General features: G+C 38.3%; 1 protein-coding gene across 2 annotated transcripts in view; it reads left to right on the forward strand.

The window, feature by feature from the left end:
- Nucleotides 1-13142, forward strand: part of FAF2 (Fas associated factor family member 2) — a 76174-nt gene that overhangs the window by 24887 nt on the left and 38145 nt on the right. Inside the window, exons 3-4 of one of the 2 annotated variants that reach the window (XM_043985937.1) lie at nucleotides 8409-8591; nucleotides 11415-11491. In XM_043985937.1, coding sequence (XP_043841872.1) covers nucleotides 8409-8591; nucleotides 11415-11491 — 260 coding nt within the window. The remainder of the gene's footprint in view (nucleotides 1-8408; nucleotides 8592-11414; nucleotides 11492-13142) is intronic. The other variant, XM_043985938.1, reaches the window with a different exon arrangement.

Genomic DNA, 13142 nt, shown 5'->3' on the forward strand with positions numbered 1-13142 from the left:
TTAGTGCCATTAGGGAATCACTGAAGATTTCTTTCTTTTTCTTTTTCTTGTTTTTTGTGACTTGCCCAGGGTCACACAGCTAGTGAGTGTCAAGGGTCTGAGGTCAGATTTGAACTCAGGTCCTCCTGAATCCAGGGCCGATGCTCTATCCACTGCGCCACCTAGCTGCCCAGGAGATGAGATTTCTAAGGGAGACAGTGTAAAACAAATGAGTTGAGTCCAAAACCTTGGGGAACAACTGTACTTTAGGAATGAAAAGAGAGGGAAGATAAACCAGTAAAGTAGCCCGAGGACTAGTAGACAGGTTGAAGGAAAATCAGGAGAGTGCAGTTCCATGGAAACTGAGGGATGAAAGGGGATATGTTGGTTGACAGCATTATTTGCTGCAGAAAAATCAAGGAGAATGAAGCTAGGAAAAGATCATTAAGAGGGCTCTGGTGACATAAAAGGGGATCAATATCAATGCCCAGAAGTCTGGAGACTATAGGGCATGTGGAAAAGCCCAATAGTTTTCCATCTTAGTGTGGAAGTATTGTAGTTGTTGATTACCTGCTTATCCAAGCGTTGTGAGCAGACATGTCTGCCTGACAAAGGTTGGATCTAGAAGGTCCTGATCTGCCCCTTTTGGGAAGGGGGAAAGTGTGGGGTTTTGAGGATCAAGGTGGAAGAGTGAGTTGGTGGGAGATCCTCAAGCAGGGATGAGAATGTGAAGGTGCATCATCCATAGTGGAGGGGGGCCGGGGGAGGTAGGAATGGGGAAAAGAGTTGGGTAGAAGAACTCCCTCCAGTACTGGCTTGGTTTTTTATTGCCTTGATGGCTGGAAAGTAGACTTGGAGATCCTAGGAATACTGTAATCTCTGTGAAGGGAGGACACCTGTTTTATCTATATTTTATGCTTACCACAGTGTTTTGCATATAATAAAGGCTCAATAAATGTGTGTTGAATTGAATACCTAGTTAGATTGGGGGGGGGCAGTGAGGGTTAATTGACTTGTCCAGGGTCACACAGCTAGTGTCAAGTGTCTGAGGTCGGATTTGAACTCAGGTCCTCCTGAATTCAGGGCAGGTGATTTATCCACTGCACCACCTAGCTGCCCCCTCCCAGTTACTTGTAAAAACAATTTTTAACATTTATTTAAAAAAAATTTTTTGAGCTCTAAATCCTCTTCCCCCCCCCATTGAGAAAGCAAGTAATTTGATATAGGTTATACATGTGCAGTTATGCAAAATATATTTCTATATTAGCCATATTGTGGAAAAAAAGTAAAGAAAAAATATGCTTCATTCTGTTTTCAGACACCATTAGTTCTTTCTCTGGTAATGGATAGATAGCATTTTCCATCATAAGTCCTTCAGAATTGTCTTGAGTCATTGTATTGCTGAAGATAACTAAGTCATTCACAGTTGAGCACCATATAGTATTGTTGTTACTGTATACAGTATTCTTCTGATTTTGCTCATTTCATTCTGCGTCAGTTCATGTAAGTCTTTGCTTTTCTGAGAGCATCCTGCTCATCATTTTTTATAGCACAATAGTATTCCATCACAATCATACCACAACTTGTTCAGACATTCCCCAGTTAATGGACATCCCCCCCCAATTTCCAGTTTTCGACACCACTAAAAGAGCTATTATAAATAGTTGTGTACGTATAGGTTTTTTGTTATTTTTTTTTAGCTCTATAAAATAATTTTTAGGTAGTCTGATCGGTGGTATAGCACTGAATAAGTAAATTTAGGTAGAATTGTCATTTTTATTATATTAGCTTGGCCTATCCATGAGCACTTGATAGTTTTCCAATTATTTAAATCTGATTTTATTTGTGTAGAAAGTGTTTTGTAATTGTGTTCATAGAGTTGCTGGGTTTGTCTTGGCAGGTAGACTCCCAAGTACTTTATATTGTCTACAGTTAGTTTAAATGGATCAGCTTGACATTTTCAAGTCCTTCACAATCTTGCTCCAAGTTCATTGTCCTCTATTCCATACCACATAGTCTTATATTCCAATCATATTTGCCCAATTGCCATTCTTTGTACATGAAATTACATCTTTTCTCTGTCTTTGCCCAGGCTCTGTGCAATACCTATAAAACACATCCTACTCCCTTTTACCTCTTAGAATTCCTCCCTTCAAGGCTTAATGCCCCAGGCCTCTCCTTCCAGAAAGCCTTTGTTGTTCTTTTGAGTTGTTCTCTCTCTCTTCCTCAAATTATCATGCATAGGTTTTTTGTTTTGGGGTTTTGGTTTTTTTGGTTTTTTTGCAGGGCAATCAGGGTTAATGACTTGCCCAGGATCACACAGCTAGTAAGTGTCAAGTGTGTGAGGCCAGCTTTGAACTCAAGTCTTCCTGAATCCAGGGCCGGTACTTTATGTACTATGCCACCCACCTGCCCCTCAATAGATTTCTTTTTATATGTCGTTTCCCTGAAGTACATTGTAAGCTCCCCAAGTGTAAAGGGACTTTTTTTGTCTTTGTATATACACTGCCCCACTTGTATTTCTACATGCAGTGCAGTGGATCACTCAGAGCCCTGAAAGTTCAAACAGCCTTTTACTATGTATATTCCAATATCCTAGAGAGTTAAAGCAATTCATAAAAATCAAAACAGATAACTGGTTCTCAAGAAGGTTAAAAGGAGGTTCCCTGGGGTCTCAGGAGCTCCTCACCAAAGATCTAAATTTTCTTTAAAATTCCTCTTGCTCAAAAGGCCTAAAGATGAATTTCATAGCTAGCCACCTGACAGCAAAGTTAACCTAGACTGCCCACAACTCCCTTGCTTAAAATTACAAACTATGATATCAGAGATCCCCACCTCCTGACAGAGAGGTGAAGGACTAAATAGGTAAAATGAGACACACAGTTTTGGACATGGACAATACAGGAATTTATTTTGCTTGACTGTGCTTTTTTTTGTTTTTCAGTAGGAGGGGAGATGGAAAGAGAAAATAAATTCTTGTTAATTGGAAAATTTTTAATGGTCATTGTGGGGAGTTAACTCACACTTCCTCAGTTCTACCATATTCTTTTTTTAATTTTGAGGGTTAGTGAGGGTTAAGTGACTTGTCCAGGGTCATACAACTAGTGTCTGAGGCCGGATTTGAACTTGGGTCCCCTGAATCCAGGGCTGGTGCTTTATCTACTTCCATCTAGCTTCCTCCAGTTCTGCCATATTCTGGCCCATAACACTTAATGTCTCACCATCAGTAACATAGATGTCAGCTTTATAGCATATAACAACCCACTCCATCATCCTTGTAACAAAGCTGAAGTGGGCCCTATCAAAGAGCAAAAAGAACCTGCATGAGTTAATCCCTGTGCCTAGTTAGCTGACTAAAATACTTTTTCTGCTCTTGGTCCACCTGGCTGGCTAGAGGCTCACTCAGGGTACTTCTAGCCTGCTTGACCCACACACTTCTTGGCTGCCTTCCCACATAAGCTGGGACCTGCACTCCTGTCCCCAATGTGGCTATAGTCTGTAAACTAGGGTGCTGCTGTCCTTTTCACTGTCTCATCCAAGGTGCTATTGGAGCTATTACCTGCAGGCTGGGTGTTGCTTCCAATATCACCATCCCACAGTTACCGGTATAAATCATGCCAGTGTGTCATTGTTTTGTCATTGTTTTCCCATTATTCTGCTATCATCTACCCAGTGCCTAGTATATTACCCTGCACATGGGTGCTTAATAAATACGTATTGCAGTGGATGACAGATTTATCTGGGCCATGGACCTTTACGTTCCCAACCCTTAGTATGTAAAGAGAAGAGAAGGCATTGGCATAAGGATAAAACTTCTAAGGAAACCTAAAAAGAAGTATAAGGTGGACGTGAGAGAGGAATTACTGAGGTGGGGGGATATATAACATATCCGGTGTCATATAAACCAAATGACAGGAGAATTGCAGAAAGGAACTTTGGTTTGACTAGTTATAGTCAGAAAGGATGAAGCTTGAATAAAAACCACTTGATTTTAAGAAAAATAGACTAAGGTGGGCCAGGAACATAAAGAACCATTCAATTTGATTGGAATGGGGGGGGGGGGCGGCGTGTGTGACAAGGTCAGACCAGTACTTTAGGAAGATCAGTTCATAGAGGTAGAAAAGTGCAGAATGACATTTAGGGAGTGTCCAGGAGTCTAGTTTGGCTAGAGTGTGGGATGGGATGCATAGTGTGAAAACTAGGCTTAAAATGTAAGATAAGGGGGGCAGCTAGATGGCTCAGTGGATAGAGCACCGGCCCTGGAGTCAGGAGTACCTGAGTTCAAATCCGGCCTCAGACACTTAACACTTACTAGCTGTGTGACCGTAGGCAAGTCACTTAACCCCAATTGCCTCACTAAAAAAAAAAAAAATGTAAGATAAGGTGTGTGTGAAGGTAGAAGGGAAAACAGCTGTGAAGAGGGAGCAATTGAAGAGGCTAGAGATGGAAGGGGTTTAATTGTGAACCAAGTTCAGAATAATCAGGAAGGTCTGGTATTAGCTATGTTGAAGTAGCACTGTGAAAGTGTGGGTGTAGATAAACATGTGCTAGATGGCTTAAATCTTTTATGAAGACTAAGAGTCCTTGAAAGCCCTTGTAGGAAAATCTTTGTTCAGAGGGAACTGAAATTGTGGAAGATTTAATTTCAAGAGTTAATGCCAACAAACAGCACTTTAGTAAAAAGGGAAAATATTTAGAAGTAGAAAAGCTGAGTTTTATCCTTATGTTTGCTACTTACACCTGTATGACCTTGGGCAAGTGACTTAATTTCCTTAGGCCTCAGTTGTAAAATAAAAAGACTGGATGGGGGCAGCTAAGTGGCGCAGTGGATAAAGCACCAGCACTGGATTCAGGAGAACCTGAGTTCAAATCCAGCTTCAAACACTTGATACTTACTAGCTGTGTGACCCTGGGCAAGTCACTTAACCCTCATTGCTCTACCTCACGCCCCCCCCCCCAAAAAAAAAGCTGGATAAGATGATCTCTATGGTACTTTTTAGTTCTAAATCTTCTGATTTAGATGTATGTATTCCATCTTTTCTGTTATGTCTGTTGGTTTTGTCTTACTGTTTCTTTTTATTATGATGAAGGGACATTATTAGGAAGTGATTCAGTTTAAAAAAAAATCAATAGATAAAATACCTAAAAACAAGAGAACCTACCAAGATTTATAGAACCTGTTGATTTCTATCCCCTGATGCATGGGGGAAATACTATTACCAGAAGAAACCTAAACTGACTTTAATCAAGGACTTGGAGACACAGTGTTTTCAGCTCTTCCAATTAAAGTGTGGAACCTAGGAAGGTAAAAGAACCTGTGGGAAGTGAAAAATTGCATAAACTAATAACTCAAGAAAGTAGAGTACACATTTGGCTAGGGGTAGAATGTCTCATGAGTACTGAGAGAATTCTTTGTCTAGAAACTTACTGATTAATTCAGAGAGGAATATGAAATAGAGGAAACTGGATATATATAAAGACAAATTCATGCCCAGATAAAGCTTTAAAGAGTGTATAAATTATGTGGAGGGCAAGTAATTTGACCTAAAAGGAAGAGTAATGGTGAAGGAGCTAACCATTCATAGTAGAAAATATCTGAGAAGAGGGAAGAAAAAAATATAGTCTCACGTAATCTCTGTACGTAAAATATGAGTAATAGATAAAAAGAACATGAAATTTTAACTCAAGGAGATAAATATAACTTTATAATAATTTCTTCAGGACCTGGTGATATGAAACCTTCATGACGACTATGCCAGTGTTCAAAAGACAGTTTTCATAGTAGTGGCAGCAGAATTTACACACATTTATACTGGCGTGTAATTTGGGGGAGCATCCAAAGAGAGAGAGAGATGACATGATACCGTAGTAGAGCCTGGACTATATAGACTGCTTAGCCACAGCTAAGGCACAAGACTGTTTACTTGATACACATCACAAAACTGGCACAAAGGCATTGATATAGTAGTGACTGGCGGGGGAGTGGGGCTGATTAGCTGTTGAAGTTCTGTTCTTTTAAAAGTATAGTATCTAATATGTACTCACTTACCAAGCAAACATTTTCATCTCAGAAGACAGAGGAATTGACAAAGGGAACAGCAATTCTGTGCTCATTTCTAACCAACAAGGAAAGTATTCCATGAAGTAGAAGCAATGGGGAACCTTGGGATAAGGTGACCATGTTATCTTAGAATTTTTACTTTAGAGCCAGGAAACTGAACATCATGTGTCTTAGACTTTAGGAAATCTGACTTCAAAAGGTTTAAAGAAGCAAACATGAACTCGATCAAAAAACTAAATTGAAAGACTCATTTAGAGGAATTTTTTATTTTTAGCATTAAAAAGAAAAATATTGAGGCCAGTAGGACTGGGAAGGGGAAAAGTGTATAGATTATTTGCACAAGAACTACAAAGAAGGTAAAGTCCCACTGCTAGGGGGCAGACTGTATAATGTTAACAAAGTGAAAGCAGAGCGGCTCAAGTCTTATTTTGCTTCTGTTTTCTCTGTCAAGGAGAATGATCTTCACACTGGAAAGGGTGAAACAAACATGGTTAAGGGGGAATTGAAGCCCAAATTTAGGTAAGGTGGTAGGAAGAGAGCACCTGACTGCTTTAAATCAGTTCATGTCTCCTGGTCCAGACAAATTGCATCCTATTGTATTGAAAGAATTTGTCAATGTGATTACTAAATTTTTGTTGGTAATATTTTGACGACTGGAAAATGGGGAAGGTGCTAGAAGACCAGAGATGGGCAGTGTCTTGATTTCCTAATTCCAGAAATTATCAGATAGGTTTGACATCAGTTCCCAACAAAGTTCTAGAAGACATTAGATGGATTGTGAAGATGTCAACATTAATTTTTTTTGTTGTTGTTTTTTTGGGGTGAGGCAATTGGGGTTAAGTGACTTGCCCAGGGTCACACAGCTAGTACGTGTCAAGTGTCTGAGGCTGGATTTGAACTCAGGTCTTCCTGACTCCAGGGCCAGTGCTCTATCCACTGCGCCACCTAGCTGCCCCTCAACATTAATTTTTACCAACAAGAAGTTATGTCCAAAAAAATCTCTTTTCCTTTTCTCAGAGGGTTATTATTGCCTGTTAGGGAAATACTTCCATACCAGTCATATCTGTATTTTATCAATACATTTGACAAAGTCTTTTGTGGCATTCTTTAGAAAAGGATGGAGAGATGGATTGTGTGATCTTTTTTTTAAGTATTCTAATTACATATTAAAAAGATAATTTTATATAGGTTATATATACACAGTTGTTCAAAACATATTTCTATATTAGTCATGTTGTGAAAAAAATACAGACCCAAAACACAAACCAAGAAAAATGAAGAAAGTTTTAAAAATAATATACTATGATCTGCATTCAGACTCATCATTTTTTTTCTCTGGAGATGGATAACATTTTTCATCAGGTTGCACACTCTTTCATTTAATTTGATTTGAAGCTAGAGGAATGTCTAATCATACTAGAAGAATATTAATAGTTCGTGTTAGAAAGATAGATATTGATTGGAGGGTTTCATGGCTCTATATCAGTCTCAGACAGATACTATTTGAATAGATGGAAGGGGAAAGGGTACTTGGCCTTGTCTCTAAGATTTGTCATTGTCTTAAGTGAAAACTTAAAGTAGTACTGCTTATTCAATTTTTGAATGAGATAAGAACTAGGAAGAGTGTGACAATTAGGATTTAACAATATCTCAACAGCCTGGAACAAAATTAGTTTGATAGCGCTTTACATGTAAGAAATTTAAACATTTTACTTTATTGAAAAGTCATCAAGAGTCAGTAGTGCAATATTGATGGTTCCTAAAAAAAAATTATGCTATAAGTTTAAAAAAAAATGTAAAATACATTAAGAGAAAGTGTCCCAGGAAAGGGATGTAATAATCCTCCCCTTTTTTCTATTCTGGTTAAAACAAATTTGGAATATTGGGTTCAGTTTTAGGTACTACATTTTATGAAGAACATTGACAAATAAACTGGAGGATGTCAGCAGGCATAGCAGAGTGGCACTTGAAATCATGTCATATGAGGATGGTTGATTAAACTAGAGACAAGTTGTGGATAGGTTGTAATATATATCTTTAGAGGGAATACTCACACTGATAGTATTAGAGATTCACTGAAGTATTGAAGGGTAAATTATTTATAAATGTGTATCCCACTTAATTTTGTTTTAAAAAAGTCAAAAGACAAGGCCAAAAAATGCGTTTTAATTGAACTACTTAACTTCTGTGTTGTATACTTTATCTTTGAATGTGAAACAAGTTGTGTTTCATAAAAGAAAAACTTAGGTATCGTTGTTAGCTATTGTAATTTGCATCCTATTTTGAAACCTGAATCCATGATGGCTTCACCCTTCTGGGTTGACTAAATTATTGAGACTTTTCCTTTGCTTTGTGTTTTCCTCTTCAGGCAGCTGTACAGGACAGACTGAATGAGCAAGAAGGTGTACCAAGTGTCTTCAACCCACCTCCGTCCCGACCCCTGCAGGTTAATACAGCTGACCACAGGATCTACAGCTATGTTGTTTCAAGACCACAACCAAGGGCAAGTTATTTTGCAGCTGGGGATATTCTTTCTCCTCCATTTCACAAGGTCATTCATGTAACAGCATTTGTTTGCTGTGTGACAACCTTGGGGAAAAACAGCCAAAGTGTATAATAATGGACTTTTGTTGATTTCCTCAGTATATTTTTTCTTGTTTGCATCATGAATTGATAGGAAAACAGTGTAGCTGTCTAGTTTAAATTTTTCTTCAACTTTGATATGTCTGTTATTTTGAGATATTTTCTTATCCTTTAGGAATATACAACTGGCTTATTTTTATGTGCCTTGTAGTTTAGCCATGATAAAAATGTTTCTTTTGTTTAACAAATCTTCAGAAGTATAATGGGAAGAGAGCTGTGAACTTGAAATCAGAAGACCTAGGTTTGAATCCCATCTTTTCATTCTTCCTGCATATGTGATTTACTTCTTTGAACATTAGTTTCTTTATCTCTAAAATGGAGATAATAATACTTGCAAAATAGAGGGGCAGTCTTGGAGTTAGGAGAAACTGGGTTTAGGTCCTATCTCTGCTATACTTATACTACCAATGCTCCAACTCTTTGAGACTGTGAGTTATTGAGAGATGCTGATCTTTTTTTTTTTTTTTGGTGGGTCAAGGGGGTTAAGTGACTCGCCCAGGGTCACACAGCTAGTGTCAAGTGTCTGAGGCCTGATTTGAACTCCTGAATCCAGGGCCAGTGCTTTATCCACTGCGCCACCTAGCTGCCCCCTGAGAGATGCTGATCTTCCTTGGTAGAGATAGTTTCTACACTGAGAGCTCCCATACAGTGAAATCATAGGGCTGGACCAAAAAATAAGAAAGCTCTGAGATTTGTTGTGACGAAAATGCTTTTAAAATATTCTTCAACTTTGAAATGAGGAAGTTGATCTAAATAACCTAAAAAGTCCCTTCCATCTCTGAATCTATGATCTTATAAATTACTGTTAAGATTTAATTCCTTATCTGAGCCCTGTTGCTTCAGGTTTCTCTCCCCCCCCCTCTCCCCCCCCACTCCCAATGTCTCTTTAAGATGAAGTTACATGGGGCAGCTAGGTGGCACAGTGGATAAAGCACCAGTCCTGGATTCAGGAGTACCTGAGTTCAAATTTGGCCTCAGACACTTGACACTTCCTAGCTGTGTGACCCTGGGCAAGTCACCTAACCCCCATTGCCCTGCAAAAAAAAAAAAAAAAAGATGAAGTTACTGCTTGCTAAAAGTATAAGCATAAGACTTCTGTGTCTTTGGCCTGTCTGCAGTTGTTGTAGGGGGAAAATTGGAAAGCAATGACAGGACTTTAAGCCCTTGATTCAAATTAGGGTGTTTAAGAGTTTGTAGGGAATATGGAATTTACAATTCCAGTTTTCCTCTTCCTAGTGTGATGTGTCTGTCAGTGCTTTGCAATTTTGCAATGTGAAATTGTGAAAACTGAGGTTTTTTTATAGTAACTTTTGATATTTGGGATTGGTGAAGTCAGAACTCCTAGAGCCTCTGTGTAGTAGCACAGCAATATAGGGACAAGGCTATCATTTTCATTGAAATGGTGGGCCTTCAATAACAAACAAAAAAATGGATCTAGATTACCCCATTAGCCATGAGCTGTTAACCTGTTGAAGACAAAAGAAAATCATAACATCTTCATGTCAGCATTACTTTTATCATTTTATCTGTGTGCTAACTATAATGATGTCTGTTACTCATTTAATAATTTTATATGTATGACATAGGTCATAAATAAAAGAAAGGAAATATTTCAGGGCCATGTGAGAGAGGAATTAGATTTATTCTGCTTGGTCCCAGAAAACAGGCAGATACTTGGTTAATGTAACAAAAACTTACCTTACAATTAGAGCTGTCCCAAAGCTTTTGAATTAGAGCATATAGATAAAGGAACAGATAGGCACGAACAGGAAATCACATTCCAGGAGATGGAAATGGACTTTTATTGAGCAGGGAGAATACAGGGATCAGTTAGAAATAATGGAAAAGAACAAGGAGTATACATATTGTGTTGAGTCAACACTTTTGTTCTGAAGGTTAGGGGACAGTCCCTCAGAATCATAGAATTAGAAGACTCTTCATCTGGTGATCTAGTCCAATTCATACCTAAGTAGCAAACCTTTCTACAGCTTATTAAACAGGTGGTCATCTAGCCTTTCCTTGCAGCCCTTTAGCAAAGGAGAGGGCAGTGTGTCTGAAAGCAGCCTATTAAAGTCCTTTCTAAAATGTGGCATCCAGAATTGAGCACATTCTTCCAGATGTGTTCTCAGCAGGTTATACTTTCACTCTGGACACTGCTGCTTTTAGCGTATCCTGATCTTGCATTCACTTCTGATCTGCTTGTGCAAAAGCAGAAACAAAAGAGCCCCAATCCTTAAGGAACTTAAAACTTATGTATGAATATAAGGGGTTTTAGCCCAGATGGATGATTTCATTGGTGTAGGGAACTCTTGGTAAGGAAACTCTCTATCAGTGGCGATCTGCAAGTGTTACACAATTTAGTCTTAAGAGTTTGCTGCATTACTAGCTGTGTGACCCTGGGCAAGTCACTTAATTCTCATTGCCCTGGGGGAGAGGGAGGTGCTGTGGCATTGAAAGGTCAGTCGACTTGCCTAGCTAGGATCACATGCCTGGGATGGGTCAAGCACTTGAACCTATCTTCCTAACTCCAAGGCCAACCCTCTACTACATCTTTCACAAATACGGTACAAATACAAGATATGTATCTTGGTGATTCATATTTAGTCCACTGAAACCCTAAATTTTTTTCAAATAATCTAATGTCTAACCAATACCTTTTCTATCTTGTACTTGTAAAGTTGATTTTTAAAAAAAATTCAGCTTATATTCTTTAAATTTTTTTTCATTTCAGGGATTACTAGGATGGGGTTATTACTTGATTATGCTTCCATTCCGATTTACCTATTATACAATACTTGATATATTTAGGTGAGTACTTTACTGTGGTAAAATTTCAGATTTATATAAATAGGTTATAATTAATATGTGTACTGGTTGTACATAGTAAATGTTGGCTATAGAGTTTTTGCATTTTGAGTATCTTATAGTTCAGTACTTTATTTGGGCAGTCTTCTTAACAGTATACAAAAATATTTTATGGTACATGTATGTAATTATATATTATTAGAGAAATTCTTTAAATTTATTTTACATATAGCTTTTAGAGAACCATTAGCTTCATCTGCATCTCCCCATTGCCCTCTATTATCTAAATCACTATCTATTCCACCTAACCATTTTAAATATTCTTTAGTTTCTCTGACCCCCAGTTTTTCTACTTTTACCTAGTTCTCCTGTTATTCCCAAATCACTCCAGTAGCTCATCTTGATTATATTCACCTAGCTCAGATGATGTTCTGTTGCGCTCCTCCTAGACCACCATACTCCCTGAGCTATTTCTTTTGTCTCTCATCCTTACCCTCAGTCATTTCATAAAGACACAGCTTTAAGGAAAACTAGAAGTAGTGGTGATATCTGAACTGAGTGCAGAGCAAATAAGCTTTCTTAAAGGAAGCTGGGAATGACTGCCCGAGGTTGAAAGTAGCACACCCCATCAGTCAGTAAGTCACAGTGCACAGATTGTCTAAGATGGCACCTTAGACCAGGAAATATCAGCTCATTGAGCTCCTATTTTATAGGTGAGGAACCTGATGCCACAAGAGAGGAATTTCCTTGTTCAGGATCACACAAGCCAGTTGAGGGGCTGTGCCAAGGCTAAAGCCTTGCCTTCTTGACTCCTCATTTGTATGCTTTTTGGCTTCATGCTATTTCCTTTGGCAGTGATGTTTTCAAACTTGCTTGCTGCCATCCTTGTTTTAAGTAATTTTTTTCTCAGCCCAAAGTCAGCAGAACCTGTCACTTCTTATTTGATTGAAAACTAGTGTGTTTACCTATTTTTATCATAGACTCTGAGGTGGAAGGGGTTCTGGTCTAACCCATCACTAAGAAGGAATTGCTTTTACAGCCTCTTTGACAAGTAGTCAAGAAGATGTGAATTAATTATTTTCATTTTTAGGAAAGTTTTATCATTCTTAAATATTCTGCTTTGCAGAAATTTGCATGATGAATGTTACCAATTTTAATATTATTGCTTATCCAAACAATTTTGGATTTTATGTGACATACTGATTTCTTTATCCCTGACTCATTGATGTCTCAGCTTTTGCATAGAGAGGGTCTATTAAAGATTAGAAAAAGGTTGTAGACACACAGGCCTTTTAGAATCTGGTCTTTTATTGTATTTTATTTTTGGCGTGGCACTGAGGGTTAAGTGACTTGCCCAGGGTCACACAGCTAGTAAGTGTTAGGTGTATGAGGTCGGATTTGAACTCAGGTCTTCCTGAATCCAGGGCCAGTGCTTTATCCACTGTGCCACCTGGCTGGCCCAAGAATCTGGTCTTTTAAAAAGGAACTGCCACCAAAACAGTGTGTTTCAATAAAAAACTTTAAAAGTGCTACTTAAATGTCAGTGGTTGTTTACATTATGAATCCTTTTCATTATTTCCTCTTCCTCTGTGTGCTGTCAAAGACAATTTTTCTTCTCCTTTATGGAATAAATGAAGGAGTAATTGAAAAGCAC

The sequence above is a fragment of the Dromiciops gliroides genome, chromosome 2 (assembly GCF_019393635.1).
Source record: "Dromiciops gliroides isolate mDroGli1 chromosome 2, mDroGli1.pri, whole genome shotgun sequence".
Taxonomy (NCBI): domain Eukaryota; kingdom Metazoa; phylum Chordata; class Mammalia; order Microbiotheria; family Microbiotheriidae; genus Dromiciops; species Dromiciops gliroides.